At 42.5% G+C, this 24,130-nt stretch overlaps 1 protein-coding gene across 1 annotated transcript in view; it reads right to left on the bottom strand.

Annotated features, from left to right (window-relative positions):
* Positions 1-22,716, bottom strand: part of LOC137501276 (kielin/chordin-like protein) — a 445,080-nt gene extending 422,364 nt beyond the window's left edge. Inside the window, exon 1 of the mRNA XM_068228210.1 lies at positions 22,620-22,716. Coding sequence (XP_068084311.1) covers positions 22,620-22,716 — 97 coding nt within the window. The remainder of the gene's footprint in view (positions 1-22,619) is intronic.
* Positions 22,717-24,130: the final 1,414 nt, after the last annotated feature.

Genomic DNA, 24,130 nt, shown 5'->3' with positions numbered 1-24,130 from the left:
CACAAGGTTTGAGTCTCGTAGCTAACAGCTTGCATTCGGAGGTAGTGGATTCTAACCGCAATTGCGGCAGCCCGGAAGATAGTTTTCCATGGCGTCCCATTTGCACATCAGGAAAATACAGAGACTGTATCTTAATTAAGTCCACAGTCACTTCCTTCCCACTCTCATTCCTTTCCTATTCCATTGTCGCCCTTAAGGCCATCTGTAAACATCCATAAAAAGCGTTCCTTACAAGGAATTAAAATTAACCTAAACCATCAACTCGCACTACCAGAATTACGCTTTTGCCTGATACGTTTGCTCTAAAAATGTTCTTTTCTCAATTTCCTACAAAGTAATTTTCCCCAAAATTACGCTCTTTTATAAAACAGTTATTATCTTACATTTTTTATACACACCCAAATCTACAAACATAAATATTTGGAATGTTTTAGTACATTTTTCAGTAAAGATATCTGATTTCATTTGTGTGTGGTGCATTTAATTTTCATTGAAGCCTATAAAAAATTTCAGCATTAAATAATAAAGAATGGAAAATTGTTAAATTTATTAAACGAGTTAGATTACAAAACGTACGACAAAACATAACAAGGATGGAAGATTACAACATTCTGTAAGTGTACAAGAACGGTTTTGAAAATTGGAAGAGCATGAAGAAGTCATCATGACAGAATCTAATTTATTCTACAGATTAATTACTATTAGTGATTTACATGAAACTAACAGGCTGCTATACGTCGAGGTAATGCACCAAAGGGGCCTGCAAGGCTGCTTGTGTGTTAGTCCAAGCTGGTTACTGGAGGGCTTTGACGGCCTAGCTCCCAACCGATCATATTCCATACGTGTCTCACGTGTCTTGCTTCTAAGTGTTAATTAAAACTCTTTCACTGTCACTGTACATTAATTAACAGATTTCGGATACACAATGGCTCTGTCATCAACGTGATTGAAGGAGCGTACAATCATATTTGTATAGCGCAATGATTGGATATGCACGATCGGTCAATTGAATAGGAGTAGCGGTCTGATGACGAAGGGACAGACTCCACAAGACATCGGAATCGTCGAGGTGCCATACTAATCCTCGACCGATGCACAGACTCTCACAATGCTCGGAGACTGGTGGGAGCAGGATCCAGTGTGTGCTCACTACTTTCGAGAGCATCCCATATGTGTTCAGTCAGATTGAGTTTGGGTGACCTTGGAGGCCAGGCAAGAATCCTCATTTCCGTGGAGCGCTTGTCAAACCAATCAGTCATAATTAGGCAGAGATTGACTGGTGCATCATCTTGCTCAAAGTACAGATATTTCGCAGGATTCTCTAAGCGAACGAAAGGGTCACCATGTTCCTAAGACACAGTCCAGTACCGTCGTTTGGTGAGGAACACTGTCAGATGTACCAGCTGTTGCGTTTCATCCCACGTGAACGGTCATCATACGAGGATACGTGTACCTCGGTCCTGAGCGGTACTCTGCTGGCAAGATGGATACATTGCGCCATGCGCTTGATAGGGAATCTGCTACCTAGGTGGTGGTGTTTACTGTTTTAACACCGAAGTACAACTAGGCAACCATCTTCTATATAACAGAGGGAAAATATGGAAGTGATCCGACACTTCAAAAGTTAAGGTATCGGCCAAAGAAAGACTCCCTAGGCCTCGAGTGCTCTAATACCACCGGGGTCGGAAAAGAACAAGAGTTGAGCAAGAGAGGTTGGATATAATAGATGAGAGTGAGGAGCCTGGCTTAAGTAAGTGGAAGTAATGCCAGCACTCACCTGAGGACCCCGTGGCCACTAACCCAAGCTCCCAAGTTTTTTTTTGCTAGGGGCTTTACGTCGCACCGACACAGATAGGTCTTATGGCGACGATGGGATAGGAAAGGCCTAGGATTTGGAAGGAAGCGGCCGTGGCCTTAATTAAGGTACAGCCCCAACATTTGCCTGGTGTGAAAATGGGAAACCACGGAAAACCATTTTCAGGGCTGCCGATAGTGGGATTCGAACCTACTATCTCCCGGATGCAAGCTCACAACCGCGCCCCTCTACGCGCTCGGCCAACTCGCCTGGTAGCTCCCAAGTTACGAGCACCTGGAGCCCCTTTTAGTCACATGTTACGACAGGCAGGAGTTACCGTGGGTGTTATTCTACCACCCCTACCCACAGGAGGACTGCCACCTGGGTGAAATTTCTAAATACAATTTGATTCACGACGCACGCATGTACGGTGTTATGTTATTTTGGACAGAAATATTCAAGGCAAAATTGTTACCACAGTTATAACATTCTCAGTGTCAAGAATGCGGAGCCATTTGTATGGAGAACATGCTATTTAATTTCCTCCCAGCGGCATAAAAGAAGTTCATATTTTTGAGTAGATTGATATTTCTTTTAGGAAACCAACAATTCAATTATGTTTCAAAGAACTTGTAAGCTATTCTGTGCCCTTTGTCAAACACGTAATAACGTCAGAATCTCTCTATAGAAATAGATGTCTGTCTGTCTGTCTATATGTCTGTCTGTCTGTCTGTCTGTCTGTCTGTCTGTCTGTCTGTCTGTCTGTCTGTCTGTCTGTCTGTCTGTCTGTCTGTCTGTCTGTCTGTCTGTTCCTTATACAGATCCATACCTTTCCACCAACCTCAAACAAAATTTGTAGACGTAACTTTTAGGACCCTGCGGGTAACCCCATTTTCAAGAAATTCCAACAGTCCTCTCCATTCCCTGGATTTAATTAAGCCCTTTGGCACATTAACATAGGCTAATCTAGGCGAAATATCGAATTTGTCCTACAAGGACGAGACAAAGCTCATTTTAAGCTCCACGATGTGAAGAACAAAACTCCGTAAGGCCATATGGCCCCCGAAAACCGTGTTTTAAGGGCCTAAAACCAACTGTTGTGGAGATATTGGCATTACACTACCTCGCCCTAGAAATCTTATGAAGAAATGACAAGCCCTAACCATGACAACGTCAGCTCAATGATTCTACGGTAGAATACAGGCCTTGTGTTCGAAGTAGGCACATGCGTAAATGAGGCCAAGGTGAGATTCTGCTACACATATGAATGTATGGAAAAAAAACACTGTGGGTAAGCCACTCCAAGTGGTGGAGGTAGGGAGTGGGTTGACCAAACAAGAAATCGAAAATAGTGTTGAATCCATGGGTTTTGGGGTCGCTGAGATAAACAGTTCATTCCCTATCGGCACGGGGGTGAGAAAGGGTGTAAAAGAAAACATCGAAAATAACACAGATTACGGACGTATGTGTGTATGTTCCAGCATAGCTCTCAACCAAACATGGTACACATAGGCCCACGGCTTACTATCTCAAAAATGACTGTGGGGGCAGGACTGCCCTAACACCGAGGTACAATGGATGTAGTTTAAGCCATAGTTCAGGCCCAGTTCGAATGCAGGTTAAGAAGGGGTGAGAAGGAACCGCCAAAATGTCCGAGATAACCAATGTGTGAGTTATATTCCATCAAAGCTGTCAACTAAACTTGGTGAACACATGACTTACTATAATATATGGAAAAATTTATGTGGGGTGAGGCACCACTAACGGAGGGAATGACAATAAAAAATAATCGAAAACGACGAATATTAGTGTCGAATCCAGGGTTTTCGATTCGCTTAGATGAATACTGACACTTCGAATGCGTTTAAGTCGAAGGTCATGGTGAGAAGTGGTAATGAAGAAAATGTACAAACTGAACGAGATTAGTTTTATTAACGACAAACAAAATTATCTACAGTATAAATAAAACTTAAAATGAAACTCATAACAATAACTCCTAAACTACGAAATAGTTCTTAAAACATGTCAACGTCACAATAAAGATAGGGTAGGGGGCCAATGCCCGCACAGCTCCTTTCTCCTGACACTCGTAACGTGTATTAGATTTATATTTGAAATAAGCGCCAGATGTGTTTTCGAAGCAGATAACTAGATGACAGCACCCTCTTGCAGGAGTCACGCGGTTCTTGCTCCAGAAACACGGTAAGACCCGCCTCTTATGCTTTTCCTTGCCTGTATATTTATCCTCATATTTCGTTTCATTTAAATTGAGACCATGTACAACCTGAGAGTAAGATAATCTTTAGTATAGAAGATGAAAGGTTCAACCAGGCAATGTGTGGTTAGTAATATGTAGGCCAAGGCACGCGTGATCATAGCGCGAAATTTGAATGATGGACAGACTTGTTCCTATTTCCGGACGCTTGGTTGTTCCCAATCCCAGACACCAATACATATAGTCAAAGCTGGCTAATTTTACAGATTAAAGATACCACCGACATGTAGAAAGACATAATATTACTAAATGTAATTACTCATTTACGTTTGATAACTTCGGTTCTGAAACTATCAGTTCAATTTAGAGGGGTGTACCAGATAAGGGGGTTTGATTTTTCTTCACATATCAGTACAGCAATGCTGTAGATACATTCTGAAATGATGTAATTACACAGTAAACGAAGGATAGTATCTATTTCTGACGGGAAGTCAGAAGTAGGCACGGCTGTAGTAACATGAACTGTACCAATCAAAAACATTATTCGTGACAGGAAAAACAGGTCCAAGTTCATTATTAAGCTGTTCATTATTCAGTACTTATAATTATAGTACTCGCACATGTGTAACTAAGGCACAAATGTACTACCACTTTGAAACTTCACAACACTACTAAATTGTTAGCGTATTGGCCTTTGGTCACAGGGGTCCCGAGTTCGATTCCCGGCAGGGTCGGTAATTTTAACGATCATTGGTTAATTTGGCTGGCACGGGGGCTGGGTGTGTGTGTTGTCTTCATCATCATTTCAACCTCATCACGACGCCCAGGTCGCCTACGGGAGTCAAATGAAAAAGACGTTTACCTGGCGAGCCGAACCTGTCCTCGGACAGTCCCGACACTAAAAGCCATACGCCATTTCATTTACCACCTCAGTTCGCAAGAATCACCACGGACGGAACAGGTGACTTTTGTCAGACCCTGAGACTTGAGATAGGAACATGCGCGGCAGCAATGCTTACCTCTCGCACCCCTTACCCCGCAACCACACAACTTCTTTCACTTGCTTCTTATTCGAATGCCAGGTGGAATAAAGACATAGTTACAGGGAAAACGCACTCTCAAAACCTATTTCTCTAAGCCCATTGTGTATTGCGTTCATGACGACTGAACCCGTATCAGGTACCCTTATCAGGCAATTTTGCACTTTTAACAGGACAGACTTGAGATGTCCCTCAGGGCTGAGCAAATGCGGATATAAAAGGGTGTCCAAGATAAAGGGATAATGAGGGTCTACCTCAACCCCGTCTTGAAAAATAAAACATGATAAGGCCAATAAATGTTTATGTGACTTTCGTCGTACTGAATATTTCAGTGACGTTTCGGCACGAACCGATCATGGATTCATTGTGGTCTCTGCCAGATATGGTTTCACGAAGTGTGTGTGGAAACAGCATGAAAGCATGAATTTGTGTGTTGCAAATGTGTGGTAAAACAATATGGAATGTAAACAGTAATGTATCGTGCATGTGTTAAGTTGAATAGTAGGGAATGAAACCGCCTTAACTGGCAAGTATATGACGACCAGGAAATGGCACACTATGTTTCAGTGATGTCCGGATTTAAGAGCATCTGCTTCTATTAACGGACGTTTTCAATTATTAAAATATTGTTCTTATGTAGAGTTCTTGGTTTAGAGTACTTACAGGGATTAGACAAGGCTGTAATCTTTCATCTTTGCTGTTAGTAGTTTACATGGATCCTCTGCTGAAAGGTATAAAATGGTAGGGAGGGATTCAGTTAGGGGGAAATGCAGAAAGCAGTTTGGCCTATGCTGACGACTTGGTCTTAATGGCAGATTATGCCAAAGGCCTGCAGTCTAATACCTTGGAACTTAAAAGTAGGTGCAATGAGTATGCTATGAAAAGTAGCCTTTAGGAGACGAAATCAGTAGGTAAGAAATTTAACATAACTGAATGTCAGATTGGTGATACTAAGCTAGAACCGGTAGATAATTTCAAGTATTTAGGTTTGCGTTCTCCCAGGATGGTAATATAGAAAGTGAGATTGAATCAAGGTGTAGTAAAACTAATGCAGTAAGCTCGCAGTTGCGATCAGCAGTATTATGTAAGGAGAAAGTCAGCTCCGAGACGAAACTATCTTTACATCGGTCTGTTTTCAGACCAAATTTGCCTTACGGGAGTGAAAGCTGGGTGGACTCAGGATATCTTATTCATAAGTTAGAAGTAACAGACATGAAAGTAGAGAGAATGATTTCTGGTATAAACAGTTGGGAACAATGGCAGGAGGATACTCGGAATGAGGAGATAAAGGCTAATTTAGGAATGAACTCGATGTACGCATAAACCGGCTTCGGTGTTTGGGTCATGTGAGGCGAATGGAGGAGGATAGGTTCCCTAGGAGAATAATGGACTCTGTTATGGAGGGTAAGAGAAGTAGAGGGAGACCAAGATGACGATGGTTAGACTCAGGTTCTAACTATATAAAGATAAGAGGCATAGAACTAAATGAGGCCACAGCACTAGTTGCAAATAGAGAATTGTGGCGACGTTTAGTAAATTCACAGAGGCTTGCAGACTGAACGCTGAAAGGCATAACGGTGTATAATGATAATGTATGTATGTATGTTGTTCTTATGTATGTAATATTATCGAAATGTTGTTACACCCACTAGTATCATTAAAGCATATAATATGAAACTGTATATATTACAGTGGTAGAAATATTCACTGATAGGCGCTGTATTAAAAAAGAGCTGAATCGTACGGATGTAGGGCTCCTTACTCTTTCTACAAAAATTCGCTTCACATATAATTAACAGGTAATAAAATAATTAAAAGTAAACTAGTGCCCGGGCAGCGCCAGGTAGTAGAGCTTGTGAGTAAATAAAATAATTGTAACTGAGTAATTTTTTCTCAGGTAACTGTAGTCGAGCCCAATTACTTTCATTTTGTACTTTTCCCATCACTCGATATAACCAAGTAGTGTTTCACACAAGATGCAACCCGCGTTGCGCCCAACGCTAACACAACGGAGACCAGTTTCCTTTGGGCTTTGGAGACTGTACACCCCTGAGATGTGAGGCCGGTCTCACGGACACGCAGGAAATTGGCTAAAATACACAACACTACGTCCTTCCTCCCCCGTGCTATTAAATTGCGTTCATAAATATTTTGTGTTTGCACTGTGATATCTCATTGTTACCTGCGCAGGGGAACTTAAATCAAACGGTTTAATCTCAGGCTGCGTAATGCATAATTGAGTTTCGAAAAGAAAAAACAGATATGGCAAACAATAATTCATTTCATAATATCTAGCCGGTGCTCGATGAGGGTATATCTGAATTAGTGCTGTCATCTGACTGTGTGTGGCATTAATAGTCGTGAATTGTATCAGACATTGTGAATTGGGATAGAAGATCAATGTATACCTACGGTATCTCCTGTCTGGCGTAAGAAGTGACTAAAAGAGGACCCCAGGGGCTCTGAACTAGCGACTAGAGGGTTGGGGACTAGAGGCAGTACTTCCAAATACTTTTGCCAGGCTCCTCACTTTCATGATCTCGCCATCGGGCCACAGCACCTAGGCAGTCTTTCATTTTCACGCCCTTTCTACGTTTTCTTTACAGTTGGCTTTACGTCACACCGACACAGTCAAGTCTTACGGTGACGATGGGATGGGAAAGGGATAGAGGTGGGCCATTGTTAAGGTACAGCCCCAGCATCTACCTAGTGTGAAAATGGGAAACCGGTGGAAACAAGGGAAGGGATCCAACACTTCGAAAAATGAAGGTATCGGCCAAAGAACGACAAGGGCCACAAGAGCTACCACAGGCGTGAAAATAAAGAAAACTCCATAGGCCTCCATACATATGCCGTCGTGGTCGGAGAAGAAAGAGAGTTGACCAAGCGAAGTCGGATAAGATAGATGAAAGTAAGGAGCCTGACACATGTCAGTTGAAGCAATGCCAGGATTCATCTAAGGGCCCCGTGATTGCCAACCCACGCTCCCAAGTTAAGAGCCCCTTAGGACCCTTTCAATCGCCTCTTATGACAGGCAGGGGATTTGCGTGCTGTGAAAGTGGGGAAACCACGCAAAATCATCTTCAGGGCTGCCGACAGTAGGATTTTTTTGTTGTTGCTAGTTGCTTTACATCGCACCGACACAGATAGGTCTTATGGCGACGATGGGAGTGGGAGGGGCTAGGAGTGGGAAAGAGGCGGCCGTGGCCTTAATTAAGGTACAGCCCCAGCATTTGCCTGGTGTGAAAATGGGAAACCACGGAAAACTATTTTCAGGGTTGCCGACAGTGGGGTTCCAACCTACTATCTCCCGAATACTGGATACTGGCCGCACTTAAGAGACTGCAGCTAAACAGTCGGGTTCGAACCCACAATCACTCGAATGTAAGGTGATAGGTACGTGACCCTACCGCACGGCCAACTCACTCGGTATCGCCCCCATCTACAGGGGGTGGCGTACAGGCGGCCTTGCATCATGTGTGAGTAGTCAGCATACAGGCCTTCATTTCAGAAGATCCTGGCTCGATTTCTGGCCGGGTGGAGGATTTTAAGTGTGCGTGGATATTTCTTCTGGCTTCGGGACTGGCTGTTGGCTGAATGCGCATGTCTGCGGCTACACACAACAAACACATCACAATACCACACATCACAGAAACAATATTTTCTATATTTTTCTTTCTTTCTCTCTTTCTTAGTCTGTTTACACTCCAGGGCTGGATTTTCCCTCGGACTCAAAGAAGTATCCTATCCGTAACGCCTCAAAGGCAGTGTTCTGGAGCGTGAGACTTTGGGTCGGATGATACAACTGGGAAGGAGAAACTGTACCTCCCACAGGCGGCCTAACCTGCTATATGAGAGGATGAGAAGTTTGGAAGGGATAGACAGGGAAGTGGGAAGGATGCGGCCGTGGCCTTAAGTTAGGTACCATCCCGGCATTTACCTGTAGGATAAGTGGGAAACAACGCAAAAATACTTCGAGGATGGATGAGGTGGGAATCGAACACCCCTCTACTTATTTGACCTTCCGAGGCTGAGTGGTCCCCGTTCTAGGCCTCGTGCCCCTTGTCAAATTTTGTGACAGAGCCGGAAATCGAACCCGGTTCTCCGGGAGTGGTAGCTTATGGCAATAACCACTACATCACATTTTCTACATACGTATAGGTATAGGAGATAGTGTCTGTTTGTCCCGGATAGGCTCGAAAACTACTGGAGCGATTGACATGAAATTTGATGAGGATGCAGCTTAAAATCCAGAGTCTCGCAAGCGATACTTTTTGATTTGATATATTTTCCAGTTTCGAAACAGTGGGCGATTTTACAGCGGTATGTACCAAATCATGGCAATTTCTGCCGTACATGAACTAAACTAACGGGTAAACTGTTGGCTCTATCGGAAGATGAAGCGGTCTATGTGACCTTGAATTGAGATTTTCTACAGGGAAGGTCATATGCACTTTATTCGTAACTAACGATTTTCCTGAAAATTCATCATTCTTGTAATTTTTAATCTGTGGTCGCCTATACATCATCATCATCATCATCATCATCATCATCATCAACGTTGACCATCTCCAGTTGCCCGGAAGTGGTGTACGAACCCTCTCCATCTCTGTCTATCCATGAACCACTGTTCACTTGACATCTTTCTTCACCAGATTTGTCCATTTTCCTCTAGGTCTGCCCACTCCTCTTTTTCCTTCTACTTCTCTTTCATGTTCTCTTGTTGCAGTCCTGCTTGCACACATCCTTCTTACATGGCCAAACCACTTCAGTTTTGGTTTCTGAATCTTCTGTAGTAGGGAGTCTCCTATTCCCATACCCTCTCGGACATTTTAATTCCTGAACTTGTCCTTCCTGGTCTTCTGTATCACGGTGCAAGTGATTACACATAATTTCGTCAGTTATTTCGTGATTTTGATTAAAGGTAAACGGTTTCGCATTTTGAGCCAAATGTGTAAAAATTCACGATTACGCGCTTCCCGATAAACAGGTGCCTTTACGTATGGCTTTTAGTGCTGGGTGTCCCCGAGGACAAGTTCGTCTCGCCAGATGCAGGTCTTTTAATTTGACTCCCGTAGGCGACCTGCGCGTCATGATGGGAATGAAATGATGATGAAGACGACACATACACCCGGCCCCCGTGTCAGTGAAATTAACCAATTATGGCTAAAATTCCCCACCCTGTCGGGAATCAAACCCGGGACTCCTGCGACCAAAACACAGCACGACAACCATGGAGCCGGACGCTACAGTGGATTAAGAAGCTTCATATTCAGCCATGATAATCACCAATGTCTCATGTGAATTCATGCTTTTTGTTAATAGTGTATACATGGTGCCATTTGTCGGTAACACCGATGTTGCTTGTCCGACAGTTTGACTGCATGAAACATTTAATGCTGAACAAGCTTGTGCGGCGAAGACGCCACTGAGCCTTGCATTCAAAAGTTTAATGATTAAAATCAATCTGTTACTATTTGTCGTATATTTTTTACAATGAAGGAGCAGAGCTAGGTTTCCATTATTGGATAAGAATCATTGACTTCCGGCGTTTTCATAAGTATTTCAGGTACACATTGATACAGCCAGGTTATAGAAAGTTTATAATAGACTCTTGTCGATCCTTCAAAGTTATTACGAATACAAAACTTGAGTTTAATTTTTCACAATCAGAGTTTCGACAAAATGCCTTACATCATTAGTATTCAATGAGCTCTCGCGTAATCAAGTACGTTCTCCTTTCTCCTATTACTTTGCAGTAGGCTATATCTGTTGTTCCATCAGAGTGGAGGTTGCTTAGAACCTCAAATAAAAGTACCAAAGGTTATGGAGCTATAGAAAAATCCACAGTTCTAGCCCTTCAGGCAAGCAACTCATTATTGAAATCATCCTGGGGAAATGAGCTACGAATTTTAGGTAAATGAGTTATAATAAAGTATGAAGATATCCTCTTTAATTATTCCTAAAATAATTACAATAATTTTCATAATTATCGTTTATTCGGTCGATTAGATGAGCAGTTTGCCCTTTACTATCACCACGAGCGCTAATGTGAGTCAATGGATTATTTCCCTTAAGCACCACCACAAGCGCTAATGTGAGACAATGCAGAGGTTCACTTAAGCCCTTATAACTACATTCGCTGTGGACATTTTTCAAAACATCGAAAAATGCCTGAGGGTATTGAACCAAGGAACATATTACAGAAACAATTATGTAAATAAGTTAATTTGGCTAGGATTTGAATAAAAAGGAAACGGCTATATAAACAAGCGATTTTAGCCTGCATTTCTGGAAGTGTACTCAGGCCGGAAGTGATTTTCGATTTTTAAAAAATAGTTTGATAGAGCTATTCAAGACTGATAACTTGAAAACTTTCAGCTTTCGGCACAATTGAGAAAATTGCTTAATTTGATGTTTTTCGACGTTTTGGGACCCCTACTTTGTCTTCTAAGAACTCAACGAGTGCTATTAAAAGAGCGAAAATTGATGACAGCATACCAGGAAAAACGAGGAGTGAGACAGTGCTATTAAAACAGCGAAAACTGATGACAGCATACCAGGGAAAAGGAGGAGTGAGGTAGTTTGCAATTGAGTGGGCTAGAAAGTGCTGTTTCAGCATGGTTAGCCTTATGAGAAACACCTTTACTCAGCACTGCACAGACTGTCACAGCCGTACAAGAGACTGATACTTCGGTGGAAGCTGCATTGTGTTCTGACAATGTAAAGAGATACACTGACCAAGAAACAGTAATAGAGTGCTACTGTGTAGCAACAACAGTTGTATCAGAATAATAGTTCAAAACTCTCGTGAAACAGTGATGATCACAACATGCGAAATGTTTAACTGAATAGTAAAACGATTGGTCGGTAAATACAGAGTGGGTCTCGGCTCATAGGTGGCCACGGCTGGCCCGTCGCCTATCCCGAGGATGATTTTCCGTTGGTTTCCATGCTCCTGCACTAAGCCGAATGCCGGAACAGATCCTAGTATAGGTCACGGCCGGCGACCCCCTTACCTTACATCTCCTTCATCGTAGCAAATCTCCCGGCCTGACAGATGGGGAGGAATGAAAACGTTTTAGTAGTAAAAAGATTGCCACAATAGACTGATTCCTAGAGCATGAAGGCGCACCACTCCGGAGTACCACATTGTCCACATTGAAATATAATTGAGGCTGTTAATGATAATGCTGTAAAAGTTAACGCACATACATCAATCAAAACTAGTTTCTGAAATTAGAAAGAGGTGTCTGTAGAACAATGAGAAAGAAAATCAAGGCAAATCTTCTACAACAATATTAATTTATTGGATGAGTTGGCTGTCAGGCTAGGGGCGCGCAGCTGTGAGCTTGCATCCGGAATATATTAGGATGCAACTCCGCTGTCGGGAGCTCTGAAGATGGTTTTCTGTGTACCTTAATTAAGGCCACGGCCCCTTCCTTCCCATTCGTAGGCCTTTCTTGCCCCATCGTCGCCATAAGACTTATCTGTGTCGGTGCGACGTAAAACAAATTGTAAAAAAAAAAAGAAAACAGTAAGCAACACTAATATCTGTCCTTGATTTTCATATGATCAGTGGTTAAATGTATCTACCTTTCTATCAAAACTATATATTGTGGCGATGACAATATATGGCCTGACTTCGTTGTCAGCCGGTTCAAGTCTCATTGGTCCAAAAAGTGTTCACCGTCAGAATGTTGGGCGACAGAGTAGGAGAGGTGCTGATGTACAATTTCTAATCACTAGTGCTCGGATGTTTATGACACGTCATATTTTAATTCTTTAGATTCTTTCCACAGAAAATAAAACTTAACCGTGTTTTTATCTACGGTGACTAAACTTATGCTATCTTCACGGGTCATATAAAGTCATAGTTTGGCTGTTTTGAAGTTTTTATCATTTTCCGGTAATTTTTCGTATTTTGGCCATATTTCGACGTAAATTTTCGTGTTTTAGTCATATTTTTATTCCATTTTCGCATATCTGCTTTCAGTCGCCTCAAAGACGATTTTTCACATCACCTAATTGTCTGTAATTTGTTGCAATTATCTTTCTCTGAAATGTATTTTATGTGAATTAGGAGAGTAAGCTGTATAGAAAGAGACAGAATAGTGAGCCTCAAGTGAACTCTGATGATTTGACGTATTTCAAATATCTCCAGGAACATCCTGCGATGATGAGCGGGCTTCTTCCCCTTACAAGTCAATGTTGCGTGAACATACAAGATCATTTGAAAGCCTTAAAGGATATGTAATTTGCTATTGTAATTCCTTCTGATCACCCATAAAAATGTGACATTTATTTCGTTCTGTGCAGAGAAGAGTGTGGATTGAGTAATTAAATAAATTCTAAGTTATTATTATTATTATTATTATTATTATTATTATTATTATTTCGCTGTTACGGCCGCATTGCACTACCGTAATCAATTTCTGTCCCGTCTTCTATGATATTTTATGGTTTCTTCCTCTCTGTTGTTCCAGTTGGCGCTTCTTCTTCTTCTTCTTCTACTTCTTTATCCGTTTACCCTCGATGGTCGGTTTTTCCCTCGGACTCAACGACGAATCCCACCTCTACCGCCTCAAGGGCAGTGTCCTGGAGCTTCAGACTCTGGGTCGGGGGATACAACTGGGGTGGATATCCAGTACCTCGGCCAGGAGGCCTCATCTGCTATGTTGAACAGGGGCCTTGCGGGGGGATGGAAAGATTGGAAGGGATAGACAAGGAAGAGGGAAGGAAGCGGCCGTGACCTTAAGTTAGGTACCATCCCGGCATTTTCCTGGAGGAGAAGTGGGAAACCACAGAAAACCACTTCCAGGATGGCTGAGGTGGGAATCGAACCTACCTCTACTCAGTCGACCTCCTGAGCCTGAGTGGACCCTGTTCCAGTCCTCGTACCACTTTCTAAATTTCGTGGAAAGCCGGGAATCGAACCCGGGCCTCCGGCGTTGGCAGGTAATCACACTAACCACTACACCACAGAGACAGGCCCAGCTGGCTCAATGCCGTAAAATGACAGCCAGAGAACATCTTGGGGCAACCTCTATGGTTCACAACCATAGTTATAACTCGGAGCTTGCTCCATCCAAGGCTATATGCCCTTGACTGTTAAGAATGGACGGAAAACTTTCCGGAAAATTCAAAATATAATAATAAAATTCTTCTTCTTCTTTTTCTACCACCATTCTTCCCACATCTGTGGGATCGCGGGTGCAACCTGTGTCACACATGTGGATTTGGCACTGTTTTACAGCCGGATGGCCTTCCTGACGCCAACCCTATGTGGAGGGATGTAAACATTATTGCGTGTTTCTGTGGTGGATGGTAGTGTAGTGAGTTCTCTGAATATGAAGATGCAAGTGTTGGGACAAACACAAACACCCAGTCCCCGGGCTAGAAGAATTAATCTCACGTGATTAAAGTCCCCAACCCGACCGGAAATCGAACCCGGCACCACTGTTACCAAAGGCCAGCACGCTAACCATGTAGCCATGGAGCCGGACTCAAAAGGCGTATAAAAATGACACAAGAGTCTAGCTATTGAGGGAGAAATAGTTTCGTGCTTCACCGCATAGCGCTGTAAGAAAATAATCGGAACACTTCGGAAAACTTCGATGCGGGAGCTTTAGTTTCAAGTTGTGGCACGTAATATCGCGAGCACGCTGGTGCAGTGGATCTTGTGTACAGGGACGTTGTCTACGAGATAACTAAAGACCTCTGCATGCGCGGTCTTTACAAGTTACTAAATTGACAGTGAAGCAGCAGTTCAAATAGTGCCGCTGGATGTCAGGTTATCCCTCCATTCATCAGCGCGATTGCAATATCATTACGAGAATAAAAGCATATTTTTCATCGTCTTTATATCATCATCATAATCATAATTACCATCATTTCACTGGATTCTTCGAAGATGCAGACGACTCGATTTGACTGCGTTGCTGTAGAGACGAAGACTCGGTTCGCTCCAAGGTCTCGGACTCCCCACAATAGAAATATAATAAAGTGCGTTTTGAGAGAAAAGTGATATTTGTATGATGTTTAATAAAGAAAAAATTAATGTATCACACAGTAATTCAAGAAGAGCTCATACGATATAGGCCGTTGCGACTGAAAAGTTAAAATTCTAGTGTGTTGTTGTTTGAGTCATCAGTCCATAGACTGGTTTGATGCAGCGGTCCATGCCACCCTGTCATGTGCTAACCTTAGCAATGAAAATACTCCGCAGTGTGTGTATACATATAATTGGCTGTATGTCGAACCGACACAGATAGGTCTTATGATGACGATGGGGTAGGAAAGGTCTAGAATTGGGAATGAAGTGGCCGTGGCCTTAATTAAGGTACAGCCCCGATATATGCGTGGTGTGAAAATGAGATTGCGAGGAAAAACTCTTCAGGGTTGCCGACAGTTGGGTTCGAACTCTCTCTAATGGAACTTTACAGCTGCGCACCCCTTACCGAATCGCTCCCTCGAAGAATTAATTTTACCTTCCTACTGCGCTACGCGGCGGAAAATTGACCGAAGTTTTCCGAAGTGCTCCGATTATTTTCTTCGAACAACTATTCAAGAGAGTATCGAATCCAATAAAATTTACCTGGAAGAGGATTCATTGAAGTATCTGAACAATATTAGTTTATTTCTAGAAACCCGACAAGTTAATTCCAACAAGTGGACTGTAATTAAGCATGAGGGGAAATTATTTATTTGACTCCTGGGAGTTGATAGGGGAATGCCTTATGTTACTTCCTTTACCACTGTACTAGAGAATTTGACATTCAGTGTAGATATAAAAACCGGTAATGACTTTAGTGTAGATGCTTCCTTCAAAAACATTAAGACATTGAACTCTATAACGCTCTAGAAAATATTATGTCACAGGTGGAAAAGGGAGAAATAGTGCCTAATATTAGGCTTAAGCCTGATTGCGCTATTTAAATTTTGCTAACTATTCCCAATTAAGATGAGAATGAAGAGTTAAAATTTTATTGTAGAACAACTTAATTTGTCGCAGACCTAACAAAAAACACACAGTATGCTAACAGAACTACGATAGTGGGATCTTATTTATAAATTTATTCAATATCCGCATACATTGCTCTTCGGAAATGTGATTTAATGTTTTTACCCCATCCTCGTGCAGCCTCTGTGCATCAGGCGGCAGCGCGTCGGCCTCTCACCACTGGGTGCCGAGGTTCAAATCCCGGTCACTCCATGTGAGATTTGTGCTGGACAAAGCGCAGGCGGGACAGGATTTTCTCCGAGTACTCCGGTTTTCCCTATCATCTTTCATTCCAATAACACTCTCCACTATCATTTAATTTCACCTGTCAGTCATTTATCATTGCCCCACAGGAGTGCGACCGGCCTCGGCAGCCGGCACAATTCCTATCCTCGCCGCAAGTTGGGAGCTTCATTCATCCCATCCCGTACCCGGTCATTGACTGGAAAACAGGATGCAGGTTTCCATTCACCACATCCTCGTACCTTACAGAAACTTATTTGTGATTATCAGCTAATCAACTCGCACTACGAAGCAGATCCTACTTGGCAAACAGGGTTAATCATTTGAAAGAACATGAGCTGTTAGTTTCTCTGTTGATGGACTATATATATAGCCACAGTTGTCACTTAAGGGTGCTGATATATATAGAAGTAGCAATTTTGATGCCCTGGCATGTGCTAAAACTCCTCAAGTGTTCGTGTTATAATCTATTTTGGCTAAGTATGTGGACGTGGTGGCTATAATTCCTGTTACAAATATGACAAGAGAACAGTTGAAATCATTAACTTCTAATGTTATGTGCATGGTGGAGAGAGTTGGTTTCAAAGTTGTTAGAGCAGACATCAACAGTGTGAATAGGAAATCATTTGAACTTTTCACTCCTAACAAAATTCTTTAACCCAGCATTAAGAATCCCTCGAATACATCCAGGAAACTGTTTTTTATGTCTGACACTGTACACATTTAATAATAATAATAATAATAATAATAATAATAATAATAATAATAATAATAATAATAATGTTATTCGTTTTACGTCCCACTAACTACTCTTTTACGGTTTTCGGAGACGCCGAGGTGCCGGAATTTAGTCCCGCAGGAGTTCTTTTACGTGCCAGTAAATCTACCGACACGAGGCTGACGTATTTGAGCACCTTCAAATACCACCGGAGTGAGTCAGGATCGAACCTGCCAAGTTGGGGTCAGAATGCCAGCGCCTTAACCGTCTGAGCCACTCAGCCCGGCTGTACACATTTCGAAATGTATTAAGAACAACTAAGAAACAAAACATAATGTCAAGAATATGCATTTTCCTGATGTGAATAATCATCATCATCATCATCATCTGTTTACCCTCCAGGTTCGGTTTTTCCCTCGGACTTAGCGAGGGATCCCACCTCTATCGCCTCAAGGGCAGTGTCCTGGAGCTTCAGACTCTTGGTCGGGGATACAACTGGGGAGTATGACCAGTACCTCGCCCAGGCGGCCTCACCTGCTATGCTGAACAGGGGCCTTGTGGAGGGATGGGAAGATAGGACGGGATAGGCAAGGAAGAGGGAAGAAAGCGGCCGTGGCCTTAAGTTAGGTACCATCCCGGCATTCGCCTGGAGAAGTGGGAAACCACGGAAAACCACTTCCAGGATGGCTGAGGTGGGAATCGAACCCACCTCTACTCAGTTGACCTCCCGAGGCTGAGTGGACCCCGTTCCAGCCCTCGTACTACTTTTTCAAATTTTCGTGGCAGAGCCGGGAATCGAACCCGGGCCTCCGGGGGTGGCAGCTAATCACGCTAACCACTACACCACAGAGGCGGACATGTGAATAATCATTCAGTAATAATGTCAGCACAATACAGACATTTGCAATTGGTATTTGAGAAAGAAAAAGACTCTTTAGTTAAGTATGGTCATACGCTTTCAACTATAGTTCTGTACCCATCATCTATTCAGAATCAAAATGTGAAATTATCATTAAACCTTTTTAATGATAATAACACAGTATCCTTGAAGCATGCCACGAAAGAACTACCTGAAGTTTCTGAAGAGATAAACCAGACTGTCATCTTTCTACAAATTATTGTGAATTGGTGGAAGATCGTTAATGTTAAAAGTGCATTCGAAGGGAAGAGATTCAACGATCCCTTTAGAGAAGCAATTAGAAAACCAACAGATGAGCAGGTTCAGTCTTTAGGTGGCATGTGTCAGTTGCTGAAAATTTGGAGGGCCTCAGTTCGATCAACATCACAGACCTTTCAGTCCTTGATTGTAAAAACTGAATCTTTTCTTCAGATCATTCCATACTTGTTTGACAAATATAGGGTGGATTATATCTTGTTGGGTAAATTTCAAAGTAACAGCCCAGAAGGTCGTTTTGGATCCTACAGACAGCTAAGTGGTGCCAATTATTATATTAGTTACATTTAGGTTCTAGAAAATGAAAGGAAACTTAGGTTTAAAAATGATGTACTCTTTGCAGCTCAGAATGGTAACATAGGCTTAAGAACCTTGATCCCTGTTAAAGAGAGGATATGCAGCTAGAAAGATTTTACAAAAGCCCAAATGTGATATATATAGTGTATGGCTTAAGTTAAGTAAGAAAGTTGAGGTAAATTCATCATATGATTTTATTAAGGAACTGGATAGGGGTGAACTAACTTTGCCCTCTGAGGTAGTTGTATTTACAGTTGGATTGGTGTGGCATAGAGTCTCTCTACTTGTAAAAAAATGTCATTCAGCATTTTATGTCATGTGGGAAACAATTCTTTGTTGCTCAAAAGATAAGTTTGTCAAAATTAGAGAAATCGGACATACATAATGCTGAATGTATTTGCTCTCTTAAGAACACAGTGTACCGGGCGAGTTGGCCGTGCGCGTTGAGGCGCGCGGCTGTGAGCTTCCATCCAGGAGATAGTAGGTTCGAATTCCACTGTCGGCAGCCCTGAAGATGGTTTTCCGTGGTTTCCCATTTTCACACCAGGCAAATGCTGGGGCTGTACCTTAATTAAGGCTACGGCCGCTTCCTTCCAACTCCTAGGCCTTTCCTATCCCATCGTCGCCATAACACCTATCTGTGTAGGAGCGACGTAAAGCCCTTAGCAAAAAAAAAAGAACACGGTGTTAAACAAACATGAAAGTGTCTCTCTCTGTACATACAAAATTCTACGCAATAATTTTAAGAAAAAGTCAAATGATAAAACCATGTTGTTCCAAGCTGACTTTCAGGAAGGTAGAAAAACTTAAGTATGATGTTGAAACCAGACATCGAGCGAAACAAACGTAAGAATTGTAAATAGCTTACAATAGGCCACCTCTGATCTCATGTATTCAGTAAGATATTCCTTACAAGAATGTTATTGTAAATATAGGCTTACATGTACATTAACCAGTTTCATTAGCAACATTTGATTTATATGAGTGTGCATATCTTTACTTCAGTTAGATTTTTAGTTTTTGTTCAACCAAGGATGGTACGAGACAATATGTTTCATTTGATCTGCAGTTTAATAGTGTACTTTTAGTAGGTCGAAATGCGCTGAAATGTATTTAATTTATCACGCTACTAAAGTATCTCGCGAGAGCCTCGGTATGCATTATCTAAAGTAAGACCGGCTGAGTCACGTGACGTTCAGTGTATGACGTGCGCGTGCGGCCTGTCTTTCTCGTCGGCCTCGCCACAAAGCTAAGAAAACTGCACAGTTTCACAAACTGTCATGGCAAGCACCCGTAACCCTACTTTTCTTGTGACTTCGTCACTTCCTCTCACACTTTAGCAAGAGTTAAGGGGATGCGGGATGCCTGTTGGCTCCTTTGTAGCCCTAACACCACCATAATACCTTTCCTTTCCCCCAATCTAAAGGTTTTCTCACTAACCGGACCCAGCCAATGGTCCTGTCGCTAGTCGGACCTAACCAACCCAGCCTAATGGTCTTGTCACTAGTTGGACCGAACCAATCCAGCCTAATGGTCTTGTCACTAGTTGGACTTAACCAATCCAGCCTAATGATCTTGTCACTAGTTGGACCGAACCAATCCAGCCTAATGGTCTTGTCACTAGTTGGACCGAACCAACCCAGCCTAATGGTCTTGTCACTAGTTGGACCGAACCAATCCAGCCTAATGGTCTTGTCACTAGTTGGACTTAACCAATCCAGCCTAATGATCTTGTCACTAGTTGGACTTAACCAATCCAGCCTAATGATCTTGTCACTAGTTCTTAAGTTGGCCGCCTTGCTTATCTTTCACGAAGGGTCAACGGAATCTTTTCCATTCTTTTTTCAAATCAAAACTTTCTTCATTGGTTATTGAGTACATATATCACTTTGCCTGCGCTATCAGAGACATGGAAGTTAATTTTGTGGTCCTAATGTGTTGAACACTGGAAGTTGTATCGGAATGCCTTCAGTATTTTTATTAAGCTGATTTGTTCATAGAAGTTGAATGTTTTCAGAAAGTTGAGAGTCTAGGAAATTGCTTACAGTGGACTTATAACACCACAAAAAGCAATGAACTGGTGCAATCGAGTTGAACTCTCAAAGGAATATGCGTGGTGCTAGAATAACGAACTTCAGATGGGTTTGTGTTATATAGAGCGCACAAAAAATACGATACAACAAACACAAGTGCAAGACAAATGAATAAATAAATAAATAAATAAATAAATAAATAAATAAATAAATAAATAAATAAATAAATAAATAAATAAATAAATAAATAAATAATCATTAGCAAGAAATCAACAGCGAACCTGTGCTTAGAGTACCGGTGGACCACAGGGAAGTCGCTGAACTAATTATGGGTTCTCCCTGGCTGAGACGCCGTTTTCTGGAGATTATACTTAAATGACTGACGTAAAACCAAGTACAGAGAAATTCTGTGACGATATTAGCAAGTTTCCAGACATGCGGCTTAGCAGTTTTTGCGTTCATTCAAGCCAAACCGACTGAATCGTACAACTTTCAAAAACGATGGATATTATCTCCTTACTGTGTGTACTATTATAATGGTTACAGCGTCCGTCATGCCAACTTGCTATAGGCTGGTGACGTCACCGTATCGGCCCACCTGCTTACTATTCGACCGCACCAATCACGAACAAGGCATAAGTGCTAGTCGGCCCTATCTCGCTTCCGCCCGTGGTAGGGCGGCATAGGGCTATGGACTATTAACCCGGAGTCTTCCATCACGCATCCAGCATCCACACTGTTCTGGAAGGACTGGAGCAGATATATAAGACAGGCGTGACTCGCCTGGGCTGGAGTTGATGTAGTTCAGTCGTGACCTCAGTCAGTGAGTGCTGTGACGTGCTTGAACTGCCGTGACTGTCGGACTAGCGTGCCACAAGTGTGGACTGACGGCGAAGGAGAGAACGTGTAGTCGTGCGAATGTAGTGTGCGGCCGGTTTTGAAATACAGTGTACACTGCCCTAGGGTGCGGGTGTGTGTGACGTGTGACTTTGCGACTTAACTGTTTAGCTTGCAAGAGTGATCCGTAGTGTTAGAACAAGTGAGAAACAGAGAGAGAAAGCGAACTGTGTAAGTGTGTGTTATGAGCGAAGGTTACTGCTCGTTGGTCCTATGTAGTTTTAGTGCTAATCTTAGTATAGAAGCTACCAGTCTAGTGTTCATTTATCTTACTACCCCGCCAACTCGTCACACTATCGAACCTTTAAAATCTGCCATAGAAACGAATATAGGGAGAGATTCTACATTCTTATTTTATATTACTAAGATAATTTGCCTATTTTATCCTTTGAAGGGCTAGCTTTCACTTCTTCACGGAAGCCCTTGTTGATCTGTGATCTATATCATGCTCGATCTGGGGTATCCTCCCAAGTAAGACGAACCCTATCCGACCACCTGAAACCACTTATATAAACTTTTACGTCTACTGATTTGGAAATTCTGCTTTTCATCCGTTCTGTATAGATGTCCATAGAACATCAGTTTTTAGTTTTCTTATTGACTCCATCAGACGCTCGTATTCCTGATACAGTTATTCACTTCCTCTTAACCTGCCTTGACCATCTTCGGATCCATTATCTTGCGAAATACCCTCCTTTCCAATATCCCGGCTCCCCTCAGCGCAGGTTTCCAGTCATCCGGAGGCCCTCACTCGCATAAAGATATTCAGTTTTAATTACTGTGTTATGCGAAAGGCAGTGGCCTTCTCCTCTCGACTAATGTCAATGGTTTCCCTTTTACTAATTCTCGCCAGAAGGATCTTGCAGAGGTAACTAACGCTCTCGACGCTTTCAATCCTTCAACACTCCGTTTTTAACCGATGGGGGTGGTATTGACCTTAATAATAATAATCTCAAACTCAAGCACTATAATGCCGTAGTAAAACCATCTGTTCTATACGTCTCCGAGTGCCTCCTGATGACCAGGAAACTAAAACCCAAATGAAGGAAGATCCTGACCCTGACCCGTAAGAGAATAGGGAGGCACGTACAGAACTTGGCACAATGATGAGCCATACAAAATCAGAAAGACATCGCTACTTGTATAAGGCAAAGGCGTCTGGTCCTCTATGGGCACGCAACCCGCATCAGCCCCTGCAGACTTACCAGCAGGATCTTCGCTGTGGCAGGTAGAGGGAAGGCATCCAGGAACAAGTGGATCTCTTCGGTCAAGTCGGATCTGGAACAAGTGGGGATCCCGCATGACCGCCCACAGTTTCGTCAAGCCATCCAGCGGGGATTTCTTGCACCGTCACTTACTAGTAGCAAGAATATAGGGACCAGCAGACTTAGTATGTGGACGGAGGAAAGAAAGCTGGCTCATAGCCAGAAAATGAAAGAGTACTGGAAGAGGAGAAAACAGAAGGCCCAAGTGACGAGAAGATACGAGCCCCGTAGTCCTTAGTCCACAACGAAAGAACGAAAGAAAGAAAGAAAGAAAGAAAGAAAGAAAGAAAGAAAGAAAGAAGTAATTAATAATAATAATAATAATAATAATAATAATAATAATAATAATAATATGTGGTCTTGGAGACTGTGGGTTTGAACCGGACCGTCGGCAGCTTTAAAGATAGTTTTCTGGCGTTTCCTATTTTCATAACAGGCAAATGCTTAATGATCCTTAATTAAGGCCACATTCACTTCCTTCCCACTCCTAGCTCTTTGCCATAAGACCTGTCTGTATCGGTGCGACGTAACGCAAATTTCAAAATAAATAAATTATAATATCATCGATATCTTGTGGAGGAAAGGCATGTGCGTTGAATGTGATCGGGTCTAGTTAATTGTGTGATTCGCATTCAAATTTCAATAAGCGGTCCCCTCGTCAGGCTCGCGTTATGTTTCAAATAGGTCACAGCATGTTTAATCAGATACTATTGATACAGGCTAATTAGGAGATTTACCGATCACAAATCAATCGAGAATATCAGGGCGTACTTCCATTCCAGACTCAATCAAATATTATTGCCGACCTGATTGGCAAGTAAATGGCGTGCTGATGAATAAACGGCTGGGCTCCGCGTTAGTTCAAGGACATTTAGAACGGTGTGTCTGGATGAAAGGTCACACTGGTATTGAATATAATTGGATTAACTGACCGAGGAAAACAATTCAGTTGGTATTTCTAATGCAATTGTTACATTAGCAATTACTACGATCTTGGACTATGACGTTGCGTTGAGTTCTTGTCTGTATTTCGTTGTGTGCTTTAAAGTCAACAACACACACACTTCTTTATAGATCCTCCGCATGATTTTTATGTTTAATTACTAAAGGAAAGCCGTGGCAAGCCGCCAGCCTCTCGCCGTCACCCGGTCACCCCATGTCAGATTTGTGTTGGACAGAGCGGAGGCGGAGCAGGTTTTTCTCCGGGTGGTCCCATTTTCCCTGTCATCTTTCATCCCAGCAACAATGTCCAATGACTCTGTCAGTCATTAATCATTGCCCCAGAGGAGTGCGACAGATTTTGGCAGCCGGCAGAGTCCTATCCTCGCCGCTAGATGGGAGCTTCACTGATTCCATGCCTGACCCGGTTGAAGCTGTAAACAGGCTGTGGACATTTTCACTACTAAAGGAAAGTGCCAGAGCTCGAATAGTACGTTCCGACACTGAGGAGA

This window comes from Anabrus simplex, chromosome 6, assembly GCF_040414725.1.
Source record: "Anabrus simplex isolate iqAnaSimp1 chromosome 6, ASM4041472v1, whole genome shotgun sequence".
NCBI lineage: Eukaryota > Metazoa > Arthropoda > Insecta > Orthoptera > Tettigoniidae > Anabrus > Anabrus simplex.
Note: the sequence above shows the minus strand (reverse complement) of the source record. Positions and strands in the feature narration are given on the sequence as shown.